Here is a 22,310-nt window from a genome sequence, read left to right as displayed (position 1 = left end):
GTCCCATGGTGTTTTTGCTTGCGTACTATTGTTTGTACAGATGAACGTGGCACCTTCAGGCGTTTGGAAATTGCTCCCAAGGATGAACCAGACTTGTGGAGGTCCACAATTGTTTGTTCTGAGGTCTTGGCTGATTTCTTTTGATCTTCCCATGATGCCAAGAGGCACTAAGTTTGAAGGTAGGCCTTAAAATACATCCACAGGTACACTTCCAATTCAGTACACCTCCTATCAGAAGCTAATTGTCTAAAGGCTAGACATAATTTTCTGGAATTTTCCAAGCTGCTTAAAGGCACATTAAACTTAGTGTATGTAAACTTCTGACCCACTGGAATTGTGATATAGTCAGTTAAAAGTTAAACAATCTGTCTGTAAACAATTGTTGGAAACATTACTCATATCATGTACGAAGCAGATGTCCTAAATGACTTGCCAAAACTGTAGTTTGCTAATATTAAATCTGTGGAGTGGTTAAAAAATTTGATTTAATGACTTCAACCTGTGTATGTAAACTTCTGAATTCAACTGTACATAAAAAATGTAAAAAACACATTTAAAAAAATTGCGTGTAAATCATGTTTTAACAAGAGTTTACTTTCCATAAGTCCACAGTGCTGTAAGTACCCAAATTTGAAGAAACACCTAGTTATGTACTGCTCTAAATTATTTTGTTTGCTCAACAGTGCGTAGAGATAAACTTGCTTGCAAGCTATGGTCATGTCATTGTTGTTTTGAGTAGGTTCTTTCGAATGAATCAGTCAAAACCAGTTCACAAATCCAGGGTGAGTTTCCCACACAACAACGTAACTCACTGCTTAACCACATAGTACGACGCATTATTGGATAAATTAGCTAGCTAGTCACGACTTTTCCCGAAAACTTTGTACTAACTATGTCGCACATCCATCATTTGAACCACAATGGTTCAACAATATAGATATGTTTTTAATGATGTTACGCAGGGAGTGGAGTAATAACTTCTGCGGATATTTATAATAGCTTATTTACACGTACACCAGAAAACTGTTTAATGTGAGGGAGCTGCTAAAGACACGAACGTGGAATGCATGGTGTAATGCAATAGATACATTGCACTGTAATAGTGGGGTTTCCCCGACACATTTGAGCACATGTGCACTCTTCAAAAACATATAAGAACGTCACTTATGCATTAACATGGACAAATAAGACACATTTTCTGAGAGGAACTGTGTGTATTAAGTAAGGCCGGCCCGTAGGTTTGTGGGGCTCCAGGCGAAATCATGAAAATGGGCCCCCCCGGTGTGAAAATTGTCATAATTTAATTATGTATAAATAAAATTACATGTTTTTGTTTATAGGGCCTATAAACACAACACCTTGAAATATATATTTGTAAACATATGTGAAGAATAAACACATACTGTACCTCTAAGAGAGCAGAGATCATTGCAGATAGGATGGTTTGGTTATTTTCTAGATTAATTGCTCATAAGTTCACTCTATGTGAGTTTTTTTTGCATCTGTATATCGAGTCTGAAATCCTTCCCCAGCAGATTATTCTTGAGAAAACGAGAAAAGCCCTAATGATCTGACAAGCGCTGTTTCTGCTATAATTTACACTAAATAAGCTTCAAAGACTCATTTAGCCACAAAGCAATATTTTATAAAACGTATTTCCTGCATTTCTGTCAGGCGTGTGCATTATTCAGCCAGATGTGTGATCTGTCTAATAATACTGTTATAAGAAGCCACGCTCCAGTTCCCAGCAATGCTTTGCATTATGAATAAATTATGCAGATTAGTGTGTACTGTTTAGCCGATTTTAGATATACTGCTGTTATTTTATTTGTTGTAACTTTCAGTTATTTGTCTTTTTGTGATTATTCAGAGCTCATTTTATACTTAATATGTTGTTTTTAGTTTTCACCGTTATTGTGATTTGTAAGTTAAATGATCAGGTTCACGCGCGTTGCACGTTCTATTGAGTGTGTCTGCAATAGAAACCAATGGACTGTGGAGATTAATAATAAAAAAAAAGTCATCAATGTTTCTTAATCTTGTGACTTGTTCATTTACGTTGCATGTGTTCGCGGGGCCCTAGGCGGCTGCCTGTATCGCCTGTAGGACGGGCCGGCTCTGGTGTTTAGGCATTTTCTGTTAAGAACCTTTAATCCCCTAAATGCCGTTTGCATGACTTTTCAAAACACCACTTTCTGCAAAACCCAAGAATAAGCCGTTTTCTTAAGTGCATGCAAACGTGGTCAAAGTCTTGACATAATGAAAGATGGACAGAATGGAAGATATAGAAGCCTCAACAAAGTCAAATGATGTCCACACAGCAAACTAACAAGAAACTATGCTTCTAACAACAGAGCTATTGTTCGCGAATGTTCATTAGAACCATGGTTTCGGGAAATGCCAAATCATTGAGGTAACAATAGAACTTGCGACCATAGTTGAATAACAATGCTTTTGGGAAACGCACATTGATTCATTAGTGAATTGGTCTGAATGCTATGGCTCTAAACCATCACAATAGCTAGAAATTACACTTTGTGAATACAATCTCTCCTTATTCCGTAATTGCAAATGACTAGAAAAATCATGGAAATTCATTGGTCAAAAGGTGCGGGAACACTGTCAACAGCTTCTCTATCTTAAATATATTAAAATTTGTAATGAGTTTTGCTATGTACTTAACAGTAGCTGACACGTCACTTAAAGAACTCGGATAAGACACAAACATGAGATTGACCCATTCACTGTTTTCTTAGGGATAACAGCTTTAGATAGTTGCATCAGAGCATTTGCATACTGTCAGTATGTTGATTGCATCAGAAGTATAGCTGGAAATTTCAATCAGAGGTGTGTATTTGTATTGGTACTTGTGCGTGGACACATTCTAAGTACAGCAGGAACGTGAAGTGAGGGCTAGATGAGGGTTGTAAAATGAAAGATGGAGATTGATGGCTAGCAAAATGCACAAAAAATTAAATGGCAGTGCTGAAATCCAACTGTGTTTCCACAGTGTAATCTGTGCGAGCATTCACTACATCCACTGCCTGATGAAAACCAATCCATTCACCTGTTAACCCTTAACTTCTTGCTGCAGCTGTGTGTTTGTTTGTGTCTCTGGCTATGTTTGGAATAGCATACTACCATATTGCTTAAAACATTTCTGCATTGTAAAGTATGTGTACTGTGAATGTGAATTTTCTGTATGCACGGAATACATACTACACAGCATATTGTGTAGTATGCAGTAAGCAGTATGCTAGGATTCCATTCCAAACACAGCTTTTATGTGTGTTATGTGATAGTCTACTCCACACACTGTGAAGGACTTTAGGAGGATGTGCTTCCAATTAAGTACAATGGCTTCTATTCATAGCGAAGTTTAAAGTGATGTCATGTTTCATGGCCGAAGAAATACAGTAGGATTGTATCAGACTTTCAGGGCAAAAATAGACTTGTTTGAGGAAGCTTTAGTTTGGGCTCTCTAAATTTTGCCCTCTGATACATAAATGTCCTCTTTATCTCCAGTAAGATTTCCATGCAAGAGTGTAAGAGAGAGAGAGAGAGAGACTGTGTTCTGAAGGGAATACTAGCTCACTACTTAACTCAGTACTGTGCAGTATATAGCCTACTTTTTTTTTAAATAGAATGTGAAACAATGCATTATGCAATGATAAATGTCTCCTTAATTAAATCTATCAGGTATAATTATTGTATTGTGATATGAGAATTGATTGCAGAATTAAATAATACTATCAGATTGTTATATATCTTAAAATAATTTCTTCTTTAAAAAGCTTCAGTGAAGTTACAGTTAATATTAATTATTATTATTCAGGGGCCTATATTGGCAATTGATTGATATATTGCATGCGATTAATGTGATTCATTAATTTGGCATATTATGTAAAAATTTAAGCAATTGGCAGCTCTAGTAATAAAGGGGTGGTTGCAGGATGGTGGGTAGGATATAATAAATACAATTAAAAAGTTTTGGTGAAAGATCTTCTTCAGGCATTTTGATTTGCAAGCTGTGATGTCTTCAACAATTTATATCTTTTATTAAGAGATAGAAGAGACACTTCTAGTTCATTGGAAATGGAAGGTCAAGTCAAGTCATGCATTGCATTGTGAGATACAGAGATACAGTCTTCATTTGGGGCAGTGAACTGGGGCTACAGATATCTGTAGAAAACATTGCTACACCCTGCAGACATAGTAAGAGTAGTATTTAGTTAAAGGTCGATCGATTTGCCAATACCAATAACTAAGGTGGTGGAAAAGGCTGATAACTGATTAATCGGCCGATAGTTTTAAATATCTATTTAGAGAATGTTAAAAATGGGTACTTATGATGGGTACAGACATGCTACAAGAGCCAAACATTTATAAAATCCAAGATGCAGATTATTGTTCAACCAAATTCCCTTTAATAACCAGAAAAAAAATTCAGATTTGGTGCATAATGAGGGATGTTAACTACAGTATAAAAAAAGCCTAAAACACACCAGTGATTCCTATTTTGAATTGATGGAGACTTGGCTGCATTACAATGCTCTATATTAAAGCATTTACAAAGTTAAACTTTTTAAAGCCTACAGTATATATTCATCAGGTTAAGGGTTTTGTATATATATATATACTGTATTTCACCAGATGAGATTTAATGAAAAATAAGGTTTATTATTGTCCACAAGATATGAATTTGGAGACACGATGACAAAAAAAAAAAAAAAAAAAAAAAGAATATCGCAACTATCGCATAGATTTATGCAGATTACCAATAGTTCCAAAAAGCAACTAATAGGTACTGATTAATCGGTAAAACCAATATATCGGTCTACCTCAATTGGTAGTATGCTATCCCGAACACAGCCAGAGAGTGAGTAGGCTACAAACATCCCAGTGCTTGTACCTCAGGAGAGGGGATAATAATGCAAACATCAGCATATGTGAAAATGGGAGTTTACTGTTTTTCTCTGATCTTCTTTTCCATCCCGCTCCTGCTTTTGCCATTTAATTTACCATCCTGTTTCTGCTTGATTTTCCCTGTGAACTTCTGGCAAGCCTCCTTGACCTCTTTCTTGGCCGACTGGCATCTAGGCCAGGCTGCCTCAACCTTCCCCACGAGACGTCTGTCTAAGGCATTCTATTATAGGAAATTAAAGGGATAGTGAGCTTTCCTCTAATTCAAATCTAACAGATATGTATGAATTTATGCTGTATGATAAAAAAATATGATTCTGCCCTGTACATTACCTGTTCTTTTCCAACTAACCTTTCTTGTTTATGTTGCAGTTTTACTGTTTCATGTTCCAGACCAAAGTTATTGTTCATATCACCCCTCGTTTAGATAATGAGCCTTTGCATCTTGTATTAGGGAATTTTTTTTTTTCTTTACTTAACTGCTGAATATTTATCTCTGTGTTAAAGCTCAGCGGCATTGTGAAGTAACATTAAAGGGATAGTTAAATTAAAATTCCATCATTTATTCACCCTCAAGTGTTTCCAAACGCGTATGACTTTCTTTCTACTGTGGAACACAAAACATATCCTTTTGCCTTCCACTGAAGTAAGTAAGTCATGAGGTAAGTAAAGAATGACAGAATTTCATTTTTGCGTGAACTATTCCTTTATTGGAACAGCCAATGATCTAGAGTCAATGAAAAAAGCATTGGAGGGATAATAGGCATTGTCATCGTACAAATCTATATCTGCTTCCTGCCCTTTCTGTGCACCTAGGGCCATCTACCGATTACTGTCTTGCCTCTGTAATTTGGACATCCTCCAGTCGGGAACAAGATTAGGTGCCTGGGCCGATGTGGATTAGTCCTGGGAGCGCAATGTGCCCAGAGGGGCCGACAAATGAGGGATGCTGGAAAGAGTTGCGGAGAAAGGGTTTGTGGGTAGAGAAAGAAAGGAAGGGATGAATATATCAGTGTGAATGTACTTAGATATAGTTTGGAGACAAATTTGTCCCCAAAAGTGAACTAAATCTGACAAAATCTCCCTTTGGGGACACACGATAACACCCTCAATTAGGAAAACAATTAATAAATCAAATAAAATGTTTTTCTTTTAAATAAATAAAAAATGCAAAAGGTTTTCTTTGAGGGTTAGTGTTAGTGTTAGTCATAAGTAAATATAATTAGCTTTATTTTAGAACAATAGAAGCCTGTCTCCATTTAGATAGATGAGGAAAACAGATTAATAGACTTACTAAATAATGTCTTAATAAAAATGTAAAAATAAGCCGACTCCCAGTTCCTGATCTCTGAAAAGAAAAACATGTTTACATGCAGTTTGTGTAACAATCTTTTAATTTTTGCAGTCAAACAAATAAGGGGTCAAGAAAAGGTTGTTAAAGTGATAGTTCACCCAAAAAGATTTTGTCATTTACTTTAAGGCAGAATGATAGCCTCAGTCACCTTTCACATTCATTGAGGTGAATGGTGACTGAGACTAACATACTCCCTTACATCTCCTTTTGTGTTCCACATAAGAATGTCATACGGAACAACATGAGGGTGAGTAAATCACAGAATTTCTATATTTAGGTGAACTATCCCTTTTAAATCGTGGTTGCAATTACTTCTGGTTCATTTATCACACTTGAAATAGGTGGTTAAGTCAAGTGCATTGCATCCTGGACTCCGTTTACTCCTGGTATTAAGATGTGTTGCGGGTGATCGGATCACATGTGGTCGAGCGAGACACATCGCTGTTTACACCCGGTCACTTAAATGCATCTCCTGTGACCACTTGTTTACAGATTTCAAGGGGAGGGTCTCTGATTTAATGATGACATACATCAGTTACTTTGTGCTTGTCACACTGTGCTTCTGCATGATAATAAACTGCAAAAAAAGTAATAAACCTTTAATAAAACCGCTAACAAAACCGACACGCTGTTTCTCCCAGATGCAGTTGAAATTCAATCTAAGCACAAACTTAACATTTCGAGCTAAATTATCCATTGTTTTAGTGGAGTACCTGTACACAGTAAACCTGAGCTTCAGATGTGTGTGCTTGTCATCTGAGTCCCTGCTGATATCAGACACACTGAAGAAGATGCGTGAAGTTCTCATGCTTATATATGTATTCGCTTTTTTTAATTTTCCGATCGATTGGTTATTTTATTTTAAAGCTGCTGGCAAAGTTTAACCTCTTGTTTTAGTGCAGCGGTTGATTGACTGGTGAGTGGTGGTGCTTCGCTGCATGCAATGTAGTCACATGCGTTTTTGACTAGCTCTGTATATGGTTTTTGTGATCTGATCACAAAACGTTTTGCACCTCGTTTACACCTGTATTTAACAAAATGCATCTTAATACCAGGTGTAAACAGGGTCATGGTGTCCTACATTGTCTCTTGTGTTGTATATGGCACATTTCAGCAAATCTAGTAGGGTAGGCCATCCAGATATTCCAAGCATACAGAAAATGCACATACTGTGCACATTAATGGATGCTGAAAAAAAAAAGTTTATAGTGTAATAGTATTACGCTAGAGTAGAAGCCATTCCGAACATACCAAATGACTGCAATGCAATTATCAACCATGATAAATAACCCCATGGCCCAAATAAGGCCCATCATGCATTTTTCATTGCATGATGGGGACACAAATGGTGTCTATGTGATAGTCCACCAGCACCCCTGATCTTCAATCATAAATCACAAAACACTCTCACACACTTTATGTTTCCCTCTATATAATATCAACACCACAGCTCTGTTTGAGGACGTGTATTTCTGTGCTCCAGACAAAATGCATACAAGTTTGATTTGCATACTTTCTGTAAAATTGTAGGAAAGTGTTCTGACAGTTTCCGTCTTATGATACTACAGACAGGTGCATAATGTGAGTGTGCAATAACAACAATACTGTAAAAACAAATATTGGTTTAATTTACACCTGCAGTTCGCTTTCATGTGAAGGGAAGAATATGAAGTCAATATGAGAGTGCCAAGAGATGGTTGTGCTCTCTCTCTCTCTCTCTCTCTCTCTCTCTCTCACGCTCTCGTTTTGTTGTGTTGTCAGTGACTGATCCAAAGGGCTGAGTGTGCCACAGAGAAATGTGTATACACCAGGAGCCTTTCAGCAACATCACAAAAAGATACTTCAAAACTGCAGCTGTCCTCATGCAGTGCTATTATTATTTGTGATTCGACTATTACTTGCCTCTAGGGCTTTCACAATTATGAAAACTGGCTGATGATTAATCATCATACAAATAATTGCAATTAACGATTTAATTGTCTGTTTTAGAGCTTGTTATGATTATGATATTAATTGTAATATAAATTGTCATACGTCATAAGGTGTATGTGTGCTTGATACACATACACCTGAAGACGTTATTTGTTCATATTTAACTTGGAACCATATAATAAAATAGGGATATGATTTCCTTTAAGGCTTAACTTTACTTTACATTTACACTGTTGTTTGTTGAACCCAGCCAACCTGAATGTTGTATTATATTATATTATATTATGCAATAGTAATACAGTATATGTATTAATTAATATATATATATATATACGCTGGCAGCCAAAAGTTTGGAATAATGTACAGATTTTGCTGTTTTGGAAGGAAATTGTTACTTTATTTCACCAAAGTGGCCTTCAGCTGATCACAAAGTATAGTCAGGACATTACTGATGTAAAAAGCAGCACCATCACTATTTGAAAAAAGTCATTTTTGATCAAATCTAGACAGACCCCATTTCCAGCAGCCATCACTCCAACTCCTTATCCTTGAGTAATTATGCTAAATTGCTAATTTAGTACTAGAAAATCACTTGCCATTATATCAAACACAGTTGAAAGCTATTTGTTTCGTTAAATGAAGCTTAACATTGTCTTTGTGTTTGTTTTTGAGTTGCCACAGGACACAATAGACTGGGCAAGGTCAATATTAAGTCAAAAATGGCAAAAATTAAACAGCTTTCTCTAGAAACTCATCAGTTAATCATTGTTTTGAGGAATGAAGGCTATACAATGCTTGAAATTGCCAAAAAAAAAAAAAAAAAAACCTGGAAGATTTCATACAAAGGTGTAAACTACAGTCTTCAAAGACAAAGGACAACTGTCTCTAACAAGGACAGAAAGAGATGTGGAAGGCCAGATGTACAACTAAACAAGAGGATAAGTACATCAGAGGCTCTAGTTTGAGAAATAGACGCCTCGCATGTCCTCAGCTGACAGCTTCATTGAATTCTACCTGCTCAACACCAGTTTCATGTACAACAGTAAAGAGAAGACTCAGGGGTGCAGGCCTTATGGGAAGAATTGCAAAGAAAAAGCCACTTTTGAAACAGAAAAACAAAAAGAAATAGGTTAGAGTGGGCAAAGAATCAGAGACATTGGACAACAGATAATTGGAAAAGAGTGTTATGGATCTTAACCCCGTTGAGCTTTTGTGGGATCAGCTGGACTGTAAGGTGCGTGAGAAGTGCCCGACAAGACAGTCACATCTATGGCAAGTGCTACAGGAAGTGTGGGGTGAAATGTCACCTGAGTATCTGGACAAACTGATAGGTAGAATGCCAAGGATCTGCAAAGCTGTCATTGCTGCACGTGGAGGATTTTTTTTTTTTAGTAGTTTAAGAAGTTCTGAACATTTATTTCAAATTGTAATAGTAATTTATTCACTTTGGTGAATAAAAGTGCCAATTTCTTTCCATAAGAGCAAAATCTGTACATTATTCCAAACTTTTGGCCGCCAGTATATATATATATACTGTATTAATATTGCATAATATAATATAATATTCAGGTTGGCTGGGTTCCAAAAACAACAGTGTATATATTAATTAATTATTTATATACATTTTTAATTATTTTGTAATATATTAAACACACAAGGCTTTATTTCACATGAAGGAAGACCACTGAGATTCTGTGTGAATTTGAAAATATGTTTCTTCATTTTATCATCTCCACAGAAATAGAGTTAGCGGCTCATGTCCTCTGTCACGCCATGTCATTAAATCTGCTTGTATGTATCTGCATTGACCAAGAACATTTGCCATTACACGAATGTTAATTTGAAGTGAAACTGGAGTGCTTTGCACTCACTATCAAAATGATTTTGTTTGTTTTTTTCACGGGAGACTGGCATGAACCACCACAGAAGGTATACACAAAAATAAAAATCTAAAGGAGGGTGGAGAAAACTCAAATCAAATCAAATTTGTCTTTTGAGATAAAAGAGCTTTATGTACTATAAAACATGCTGCCTCTTTCAGAACGCAAAACTTCCCCACTAGTCCAAAAAAAGCATTTATTGAAGCTTATCTGCAAAAACTGCTTTATTCTGAACTTTTGCAGCTTCAATTGTGATGTAATATGTATGAATGCATCAACACATGATCATCTGCCTTTACACATCAATAACAGCTCTTGGGTGACCAGACACTTGGCCCACCAAGTAACAGTGAGGTAATAAGGAGGAAACAGAATAAACTGTATTACTTTTAAACACCAGAAAAACAATTATGGCAACTGCAGAACTGTATTGTGCCGGTATTTTATGAGTCTGTGGTGATGCTGTAGGGAGACAGCTTGTGCAAAAGAGATATTATTGCCTTTCTGTGATGGTTTACTCTGCAAGTACAAATGGGTAATGGGTGGTGTTCGGGGTCTGCAGACCCCCGGGTGCCAGAGAGATGAGCTTTAGAGCCCTGCGAATTGAAATACCAAGGCAATTTTCCAAACTAATTTACACAATTAGATTAAATGCCAATGCAAAATAGATTCTGAGCGAGCATCGGTCATTACATTACTGTAATCACATTCACACTAATTGTCATTCTCTCATACACACACACAGAACAGTAAAGCCCAGCCTAATTGTTTTACTTACATGATGATATAGAGTACAAACGCACGTTGGGCCTATGCATATATTTGTTCGGGACCTTTTCTGTGCAAATAAGTATGCAACTTGTACACAATTATGAGTGAATAAGACCCACTGTGTCCAAAACCTGTTTGCTCCACCTGCTACTGTATGTTCAGCACCATGGCAAAAGAAATGATATCTTACCTGAGTTGTAAGCTTGTAGTTAAGATAAAAAGAGTGTGTACCGTGAAATAACGGAAAAACAAGCACATCTTTCTATTGCACTGTGCCCATGGCTGAAATTAAATACTGCAGCACGTGACTTGTATAGTCCGATTCATAATCAAATTACTGTTATGCACTGATTCTTTGAATGAATTGTTCCAAATGACTCTTATGAACAGGTTCTTTGAGTGAATCTTTCAAAATTATTTTTTTTGAACTGGTTCTTTGGAATGAATCATTCAAAGCCACTCACCAACTCACAAATTAGCGGTTTGAATCAGTGAATCCTTCACTGAATTTACTCATTGAATCCTTTAGAGTAGTTACTGAATTAGCATCGGACTCACTTATGGAACCATAAGTAAATGTCTGTTTTAATCAAGTCCGAATCGAAAAGCAAGAATTGTTTTGTAGGGTACAACGGCACAGAAAATGCACTTTTTTTTTTTTCTCTGGTAACAAAGATTCAAGAAATCTCCCTCACTTGGGGTAAAGGCCCCCAGAGGGGTTATACTGATAAAGCGTAGATATAGTATAGATATAGGCAATAGTTATAGGGCACAATTTGTCAACTAAGGCAAATGCTTTTGAGACAGTAAAATGTTTTTTAGTAACAAATTAAGATAATGCTTAATTAAAATAATCACTTCAGAAAAGGGTGCATCATTTCTTGTTTATTTCAATCACATTTGACATTTCATAACATCTCAAGTTATTCTTTAAACAAATGAATGTCCATTGTGATTGGATAAATCAGTGTAACCATAGCAAATCTATTCCCCCTAAGAAATGTGTGTTTAATAGGGGCCTTTAGCCCCTGCAGCAGGGGGGCTTTTTACCCCCAATGCTATCCTTTCACTTATTGGACAGTTATTGATTTTTGTTTTATTTTAATTTTTTTTTTTTTTTTTTATTTAATCACCTTGAACAAAATTGAAAATGACAAATATGTATTTTGTTTAAAATAAATTCCAGTATATTCACTAAGCATATTCCAGTATATCCACTAGCTACATAAATTTACAACATTTTAAAAGTCATTACATTTCATGTATTTGAAGATACACATTTGCTACATAATATTCAAATTATATATAAAAAAATAAAGCATTATATATACACTATATTGCCAAAAGTATTCGCTCACCCATCCAAATAATTGAATTCAGGTGTTCCAATCACTTCCATGGCCACAGGTGTATAAAATGAAGCACCTAGGCATACTGACTGCAGACTGCTTCTACAAACATTTGTGAAAGAATGGGCCGCTCTCAGGAGCTCAGTGAATTCCAGCGTGGTATTGTGCAACAAGTCCAGTCGTGAAATTTCCTTGCTACTAAATATTCCACAGTCAACTGTCAGTGGTATTATAACAAAGTGGAAGCGATTGGGAATGACAGCAACTCAGCCACGAAGTGGTAGGCCACGTAAAATGACAGAGCGGGGTCAGCGGATGCTGAGGCGCATAGTGCGCAGAGGTCGCCAACTTTCTGCAGAGTCAATCGCTACAGACCTCCAAAGTTCATGTGGCCTTCAGATTAGCTCAAGAACAGTGCGTAGAGAGCTTCATGGAATGGGTTTCCATGGCCGAGCAGCTGCATCCAAGCCATACATCACCAAGTGCAATGCAAAGCGTTGGATGCAGTGGTGTAAAGCACGCCGCCACTGGACTCTAGAACAGTGGAGACGCGTTCTCTGGAGTGACGAATCACGCTTCTCCATCTGGCAATCTGATGGACGAGTCTGGGTTTGGCGGTTGCCAGGAGAACGGTACTTGTCTGACTGCATTGTGCCAACTGTGAAGTTTGGTGGAGGGGGGATTATGGTGTGGGGTTGTTTTTCAGGAGCTGGGCTTGGCCCCTTAGTTCCAGTGAAAGGAACTCTGAATGCTTCAGCATACCAAGAGATTTTGGACAATTCCATGCTCCCAACTTTGTGGGAACAGTTTGGGGATGGCCCCTTCCTGTTCCAACATGACTGCGCACCAGTGCACAAAGCAAGGTCCATAAAGACATGGATGAGCGAGTTTGGTGTGGAAGAACTTGACTGGCCTGCACAGAGTCCTGACCTCAACCCGATAGAGCACCTTTGGGATGAATTAGAGCGAAGACTGCGATCCAGGCCTTCTCGTCCAACATCAGTGTCTGACCTCACAAATGCGCTTCTGGAAGAATGGTCAAAAATTCCCATAAACACACTCCTAAACCTTGTGGAAAGCCTTCCCAGAAGAGTTGAAGCTGTTATAGCTGCAAAGGGTGGGCCGACGTCATATTAAACCCTATGGATTAAGAATGGGATGTCACTTAAGTTCATATGCGTCTAAAGGCAGATGAGCGAATACTTTTGGCAATATAGTGTATATATATATATATATATATATATATATATATATATATATATATATATATAATTAAATAAAACAATTAAAATACATAAAAATGTAAATATAATAATTAAGTTATTAAAAATATATTACCATAATACAATATAATATAATATAATATAATATAATATAATATAATATAATTATATATTCCACTCCTCACTGCAAAAACAGATTTATGCAGGAAACACTGCGCTGACTTCATAGTGAATGTCACAGTTTGCCATATGAGGCAAGAGTGAACGAAAATGAATCTATTCGGACAAGTTCCAGACTATGTGGCACTGAAATAAATGATTTTCAAGACAAGTATTTTTGTCTTGTTTTCCAGTAGAAATATCTAAACATTCTTAAAACATGATTTATTTACTTAGCAAACTGGCCTAAGATTTTAAGTCTTGTGCTTTACATTTATGCTTAAAAAAATAAAATAAATAAAAACAAATCTGTTTGCCAATAGGGTAAGAAAAATAAACTTATTTCAAGGGAAAAACAAGTTTATTTTTCTTACCCCATTGGCAGATATTTTTTTTCTTCTTGTTTTAAGTCTAAAATTCACTCAATTTTGACAGATTTCTCTTAAAACAAAACTTAATATCTTATGCCATTTTACTTGACAAGTAAATAAATCATGTATTAAGAATATTTAGATAATATTACAGGAAAACAAGACAAAAATACTTGTCTTGAAAATCATTTTTTGCAGTGTGTGCTTTTTTTTATGATGGTACATATGCATTTCATACCACATATGGATGTGGTTTGGATCAGGTTTGTAAACATTAAATGTGCTTTTATTATTATTATTATTATTATTGTTATTGTTATTATTATTATTTTGCTGTTTGGACTACAGTATATCAAACATAATGCATTCGATTTGGAAATGGCAAAAAAATAAAAATAAAAAAAAGAAGAAAAAAAAGATTTTGCTTCCTGTCTAAGCAAAGCCATTGTACCTAACTGACGTTGGCATTTGTTGCAGGTATGGAGACATGGTTCCGAACACCATTGCTGGAAAAATCTTTGGCTCTATCTGCTCTCTCAGCGGCGTGCTGGTTATCGCCCTTCCTGTACCTGTCATCGTGTCCAACTTCAGCCGAATCTACCATCAGAACCAGAGAGCGGACAAAATGAGAGCTCAGCAGGTACTAAAGAACTGCTTTATCCCAAACCAAATCTGTTCCAGATGTGCCTTGTTATTTATCTTTGATGCCTTTTGTTTTTTGAAAACTAGCTTATCCACTGGCTCTTTGTGACTTATCCAAGACAGCTGCTGTTCTTATAAAAAAAAAATTGTGAAGTAAGATTCTGTTATTTAAAGGGATAGTTCACTCAAAAAATAAAATTAATTGTTTACTCACCCTCATGTTGTTCTAAACCTATATGATATTTTTTCTTCTCCTGAACACAAAAAGAGATGTTAGGCATGATATTAGCCTCAGTCACCATTCATCTTTTTTCCATTCGTTTTTGAGTAAACTATCCCTTTATAGACCCCATGAAATGGCTTGACAGGCATAGTTTTCTTTCCTGCACTGAAAAATTTCATATTGAAACAGGTAGATGGGGTGGGACTTATCAAAGGGCTCGTCCCCTTTTTTAATATGTTGAGTATTTGTGCTCATGCTGTCAGTAAGAGATTGAATCTGGCTAGCAATATTTCCCGATGCCATTCCACCATCTCTCTGTCTCCTCTTCTATATCAATTCCTGTCCTCTCTCTGTCCACTCTTATGTCAATAAAGTGGTAAAAAGGCCAAAAAACAACATTGAATAAAAATCATGATGCAACAAAACAGCACCTTTGGCTTCATTACTCCTCTTAGCCAGCAGATCGAGTTGTATGTGAAATAACTGCTGACACGATCGATTCAGATAAATTCTGTTCTGTTTTACAGAAAGTGCGTCTTGCCAGGATTCGCTTGGCCAAGAAGGGAACCACCAATGCCTTTCTACAATACAAAGAAGATGGAGGATTTCAGGTGAGACTGTTTTTAATGCAAGTAGAAATTTAAAAAGTCTTGTTTTTCATTTAATACATGGGTAAATAATTGAAAGGTTATGTACACACTAGAAAAATGGTACATTGGGAGTTATAACCGCATTTAAATCTGTAAGTAAATCCCTTAAATGAGCACATCTGAGGAAGAACTAGTTATTGGATTTGGCAAAGTTAGCAAGTGTCATGGCATGAAATTAGGCCTGTTGCGGTTATTAAATAATCGTCTGATCGTGGTTATCTGGTTCTAACCGATTTTTGTGCACTTCATATTTTAATTACATTTAAAATGTAATTAAATGCTGTCCAAATAGAGGCATTTTAAGCGGAAATGCCATGAACGTTGCATTTGTGTGTCACATTTTCTGGTTTTACTGCATGTGAGCACTCCAAATGAATTCCACGGACTGCACCCAGAGCAGCTCCTGAAGAGTGTGAGAAGATGAACTGCTTCTGAAGCACTCTGATGCACGTGCCATCTGTGGAGATTCATGCTAAACTCCCACGAAAATATAAATGAGGATTTTGACAGTGAATGCAAAGCATTCCAATTTTACTTTCAATTAACAATTGTGAAATGGCAAATGTTCTTGTTCTTTGTGGGTTCATACACAGTGTTAATGACACACAGTGACAGAGAGGAGGAGCCCACTTACTCTATTTCTGCTGAGATGATAGACTGAAGAAACATATTTTCAACAGAATCTCAAAGGTCTTCCTTCAAGAGAAATGGTGTTTTTAATGGGAGTGCCTTAAAATAACATGTGAAAGTGAAGAATTGGGGACAGAAATATTTTACATGATATGTTGCATAAATAACATATTACATAACATATACATAACCATAACCTTATCCTACCTAACCCTATATAATATAATATAATATAATATAATATAATATAATATAAAAGAGCTATTCAGGTTGGCTAGGTTCCAAAAACAACAGTGAAAATGTAAAATGGACCAAGACTAAAGTTGATCAAAAATAGAGACATATAGTTTTCATGTCATTCATGAGTTTTTAAAGACTTTAAGGAAATCATATATCCATAGTTTATTATATGATTCCAAGATAAATATGAATAAATGACTTCTTAAGTTGTATGAAGCACACACATACTTTAAAAAATTTGAATGACAATTAATTGTCATAATCGTAAATCATCATAATTGCAATTATATGTTTGACAATTAATTGCCAGCCAAATTTCATAACCATGAAGCCCTCCATTAGATATATAGAGTTTAATTCTGTAAACCAGTTTACCATATGTGTGTACCTTAAAATAAAGTTAGTTCTAAAACAATGATAAAATAAGTGAACAGGGTATGTGATATAAAATAAGTGATATACAGAGTTTTGTAGGATAAAGAGATATCTTTGAACATACCTTCATATTCCACTTTGCTCTCAGAGTTATGCCCAATTACAGATTTATCCACGCTTAATGACTATTAGGTGGTTCTTGGCCAAAATAAGCTGTAATGTGGATCAAACTTCATTCCAATAGTCAAAATTCTGGTTTAGCGAGACTAGGGTGAAAAGACCAGTAAAGAAGAACATAATTGGTCTGAATTCTAGGAAGCAGTTTTGATGAGATTAAATCACTAAGTGTTCTTTCAACTAGTTGAAAGAGACTGCATCTCCAGTAACACAATAATGAAATAGATGCCTCAAAGATTTCTCTCTCCTGCAAAAGTCTTTGATATTGGATTTTTCATAATAAGATGGTTCTCTGCTGAGATAATTCTAACAGTAGGATCAGGAACTATGCAAAAAATTTTAAGAATGAATGACTTTAAAACACTTCATATGCATGTCATCGGCAGTTAATTTTTTTAGATCATGTCGTTCCAAACTCTTCTGACTCTCTTTTATCCATGGAACACAAAAGGAGATTTAAGGCAGAATTTTAAAAGACTGACAGCCTTAGTCACCCTTCACTTTCATTGTCTGGAAAAAAGAGCCCCGTATTTAAAATTTCTCCTCTTGTATTACACCTAAGAAAAAACTCATACGGTAATGACATGAGGGTAAATGATGAATAAAATCATTTGACAATTGCCATAAAAATTGACAATGAATTAGGAATTCTTCAGTTTTTAATCGTTCTAGTTCTGATATAATCTGATACAGTTCTTAATATTCTTTTATACAGTATTCTAAATATTCATATTATTGCATAGTTGATGTTGAATTAATTTTAGGGGTATATATATATATATATATATATATATATATATATATATATATATATATACTTGTATATACTGTATATACAGGGTACATATATATACTGTATATTATTAAGGGTATAATAAGAGTCTGATTTTTGGTTGCCAAGCAACGTAGCAAATAGAGTGCAAGAGTTTCTGTCCATTTTTTCAGTCGTCTTGCTTTCAGAAGTATTTTTCCCATTTATTTATTTATTTATTTTTCTTTTGGGATTACAGAAAATCCTTCATAAAAGAGTTTTAAGCCATGAACCAAACCAGCCAGCTCTGAGATGAATCACAACATTACAAACTTTGATTTGAAGCAAGAAAGTATAGAAAAAAATGGGAAAAAAAGTAAAATTCTGACAAAAAACAAATAAGAAAACAAAGGGACAAGACTGTGTACTTAAAGAATTTAATGAGTGTATGAACTACAGACTTAATCGAAATAAAAACGGTGGAAAAATAGAAAACTATTTAAAGTTGATTTCAAGTATAGATTTAGTATATTTAAAATATCTAAATTTATACAAAAATATAAGTAGTTTGAGAGTTTAGGGAGACAGACCCAATTGTGTCATTCACAGCACGTCATGGAAGTGGGCGATCGCTGCAGAGTACTTTTGCCGCAGTTTGTTTGCTGCTATTCTCTGATTGGTCGATCGTTTCCCTTCAGATTCATGGGTCTACAGGTCACAGGTGCATGACATTGTACTGACATTTTACAGTGGCTTTCAACTTGTTTCATCGAATCGGAACGATCTTTTTTATAAGAGTAAAGAAACAGCTGATGTTGTTAGCCAGGAATTCCATTCCTATAGCTGCCATATTGAATGTTAGCGCTGTTTCCATTGGAAAAAAAAAATCGCTTGCCCTTTTCCAAGAACTGCCTTTATGAGAAAACCCTGGTTCCCTATCTATCACTCACTCGACGTTGTGTCGATGTAGTGACACTCGGGATCACTCTTGGGAGCCCGAAACACCTCTGGTCTTTGAAAAAAGGCCTGTGAAAATTGGCGAGTGGTATTTGCAAACCACTCCCCCAAACATACGGGTATAAAAGGAGCTGGTATGCAACCACTCATTCAGATTTTCTATTCGGAGCCGAACGGTCGATGCTCACTGAGCTGAATTCTCATGGCTGTTCATTCACCTCCGCTGGATCTGACAGCGCATTTCAGCAGCTTCTCCCCCCCTGTACTGGTGCACTGCAGAGAACTCCCCTGCACTTCGGCAGAAATAAAAGAGTATATTCTAAAAAAAGTGTACATTTCTCTAAAAGAGCGGCACACACGGAACTACTTTTTAAAGATGCCCTTCCCTTTGTGTGTTATTCCTGGTTGCGGTCGTTATCTCTCGCCTTCTGACGGTCACGATCGCTGTCTTTCGTGTCTGGGCACTGCCCACACGGAGACAGCATTCGTGGATGGGTCACGTACTCATTGTGAGAACATGTCCATGGCAACGATGCGGTCGCGGCTTGCCTTCAAAAGAAAGCAAGCCACCCCAGCGGCTCCCCCCGGTCCTTCTACCTACGGGTATGAGGCCAGCGCGGCAAGCACTGGGGGCGATTTGGGGACCCCAATGGGACCACCTCCGCCTTCAACCTCTTGTTTGGAGCCAGTTCCTGGGCTCGCGGCGCCACTCACAGCCACGCCCCACCACAGTTCCTTTTTTCCCGGAAGTGCACGAGGAGCTGACAAGGTTGTGGGAGGCAACTTTTACTGCCCGGTCCTGATCTTTCAGCTCCCCCGCCCTCGCTACCCTCGATGGTGAGGAGGCCAAGGGCTACTCGGCGATCCCCCGGTGGATAAGGCGCTCGCGGTGCACCTATGCCCGCAGAGTGCTGCCACCTGGCACGGGTACCCAAAGATCCCGTCCAAGGCCTGTAGGTTTACGTCGTCCCTGATGGCCAAGGCCTATGGTGCCGCTGGACAAGCCGCCTCCACCCTGCACACCATGGCTCTCCTGCAAGTCCACCAAGCCAAGGCGCTAAAGGAACTGCACAAGGGTAGTTCCGCCCCGGGATTGATGCAGGAGCTGCGCTCGGTGACCGCCCTCCCCCTCCGGGTGACGAAGGTCACGGCGCGGTCTCTCGGGCGGCCGATGTCCAACTTGGTGGTCCAGGAGCTCCACCTTTGGCTCAACCTGGTCGAGATGGGAGAGGCCAACAAGGCACGGTTCCTTGGCGCCCCCATTTCCCAGGTTGGCCTGTTCGGCGACACCGTTGAGGACTTTGCCCAGCAGTTATCGGCGGTGAAGCAGCAGATGGAAGCTATCCGGCACATCCTGCCCCGGTGCGGTTCAAGATCCCGCACCCTGTCTGCTCGTCACCAAGGGCGTCCTCCAGCTGTGACTGCACCGGCTCCGCTGCAGCCCACCCCCGTGGCCCGGCCCTGGCGTGGAGCCCACCACAGGAAGCAGACGCCACCCGTCTCACGGCCGGCTGTCAAGAACCCGAGAAAGGCTTTGAAGCGCCCCTGAGACGGGCGACCCAGGGACGAGGAAACCCACTGCTCTGGAGCTGGTAAGCAGACCACTCCATCCCCCGGTGGAGGGCCGGGAGGAGAATCTTTTGTTACCTTTTCATTTAATTTCGCTGCATGCCCAAGTGGCTGCGGTACCCAAGAGTTCAGCAAAAGAGCGGTTTCCTTGTTCCCTGGGTCACATACCCGGTGCGCACAACCACCGTCCACCATTCCATTTCGGCAGGTTTGGCGCTCCAGCGGCGGTCTCCCCGCCCCTGTGCGCCCAGCTGTAGCACAAATCCGCCTCCGATGTGATGGTCTCCAAGGGTCATGAGGACAAGCCTCTTCCTCCCCGTCCCAGGCTGTTCCGGGGGTGGTCACAAGGAGCCAGGTAAGTGCTTCGATGTCCCTGAACTCAGCATGGCCACGGCATGATGTGGCACCTCAGGCTCTGCCCCTCCGCGAGTCCCCACCCGCCGGTATGTTCGACAAGATTGTCCCCTTGGTCCCCCTCGCCCGGAGCTTGGACACGTGGCTTGTGCTTTCCAACCCATCGCGATGGCTGGTCTGGACCCTCCGACTTGGCTACAGGATTCAGTTCACCAGGCATCCGCACAGGTTCAGCAGCATCCACTTCACCTCGGTGAAGGGCGAGAACACCGCTAGCTTGTGTGCGGAAATTGCTACCCTCCTACAGAAGGGTGCGATAGAGCCTGTCCCTCCGGCCGAGGTGAAGAAGGGGTTTTACAGCCCCAACTTAATTGTACCGAAGAAAGGCGGTGGGTTGCGGCCAATCTTGGACCTGTGAGTACTGAACTGGGCTTTACACAGACTCCCGTTCAAGATGCTGATGCAAAAACGCATTCTAGGGAGCGTCCGGCATCAAGTTTTGTTCGCGGCGGTAGACCCTAAGGACGCGGTTTGCATTCGAGGGTCGGGCGTATCAGTACAAGGTCCTCCCTTTCGGCCTGTCCTTGTCCCTCGCGTCTTCACGAAGGTCGCAGGGGCAGAGGCAGTTAAAGGAAGTGGGCATTCGCATCCTCAACTATCTTGATGACTGGCTAATTCTAGCTCACTCTCGGGATGTGTTGTGTGTGCACAGGGACCTGGTGCTCTCACACCTCAGCTGATTAGGGCTTCGGGTCAGCTGGGAAAAGAGCAAGCTCCTCCTGGTTCAGAGCATCTCTTTTCTCGGCTTGGAGTTAGACTCAGTCTCGATGATGGCGCGCCTCATGAACGAGTGCACACAGTCGGTGCTGGCCTGTTTGAAGGCGTTCAAACAGAAAACAGCGGTTCTTCTGAAACTTTTTCAGAGGCTCCTGGGGCATATGGCATCCTCAGCGGTGGCCACCCCGCTCGGGTTGATGCATATGAGGCCGCTTCAGCACTGGCTCCAGACTTGAGTCCCGAGATGGGCATGGTGCCACAGGACACATCGCGTGGTCATGACGGCAGTCTGTCACCATCTTTTCAGCCCTTGGACCGACCTCTCGTTTCTATGGGCAGGTGTTCCTCTAGAACTGGTCTCCAGGCGCGTCGTGGTCATGACAGACACCTCCAAAACAGGCTGGGGCACTGTTTACAATGGGCACGCAGCCGCCGGCCTCTGGACGGGTCCGCGACTGCATTGGCACATCAACTGCCTCGAGTTGTTGGCAATTCTGCTCGCCCTGCGGAGGTTCCGGCCGTTGATCCAGGGCAAGCACGTGTTAGTTCGGACAGACAACACAGCAACGGTAGCATATGTCAACCGCAAGGCGGTCTGAGCTCTTGTTGTATGTCACAACTCACCCACTGTCTCCTCCTCTGGAGTCAGCAGCACTTCAAGTCGCTGCAAGCCACTCACATCCCGGGCAACCTCAACACTACAGCGGATGCGCTGTCACGGCAGGTTACCCTCAGGGGAGAGTGGAGACTCTGCCCTCAGGTGGTCCAGCTGATTTGGAGTCGATTGGGACGGGCACAGGTGGACCTGTTTGCCTCCAAAGGATCCTCCCACTGTCCGCTCTGGTACGCCCTCACCGAGTCTTCCCTCGGCATAGACGCGCTAGCACACAGCTGGCCCCCTGGCCTACGCAAATATGCATTTCCCCCAGTGAGCCTGCTTGCACAGACCCTGTGCAAGGTCAGGGAGTACGTGGAGCAGGTCGTCCTGGTAGCACCCTACTGG

The 22,310-nt window shown here is 39.5% G+C and overlaps 1 protein-coding gene across 1 annotated transcript in view; it reads left to right on the top strand.

The window, feature by feature from the left end:
- kcnd1 (potassium voltage-gated channel, Shal-related subfamily, member 1) overlaps positions 1-22,310 on the top strand; it is a 79,046-nt gene that overhangs the window by 43,816 nt on the left and 12,920 nt on the right. The window contains exons 3-4 of the mRNA XM_051668627.1: positions 14,440-14,602; positions 15,355-15,438. Of these exons, the coding sequence (XP_051524587.1) occupies positions 14,440-14,602; positions 15,355-15,438 (247 nt within the window). The remainder of the gene's footprint in view (positions 1-14,439; positions 14,603-15,354; positions 15,439-22,310) is intronic.

This window comes from Myxocyprinus asiaticus, chromosome 33 (genome assembly GCF_019703515.2).
Source record: "Myxocyprinus asiaticus isolate MX2 ecotype Aquarium Trade chromosome 33, UBuf_Myxa_2, whole genome shotgun sequence".
Lineage (NCBI taxonomy): Eukaryota > Metazoa > Chordata > Actinopteri > Cypriniformes > Catostomidae > Myxocyprinus > Myxocyprinus asiaticus.
The sequence above is the reverse complement of the archived record's forward strand: the minus strand, read 5'-3'. Positions and strand labels throughout refer to the sequence as shown.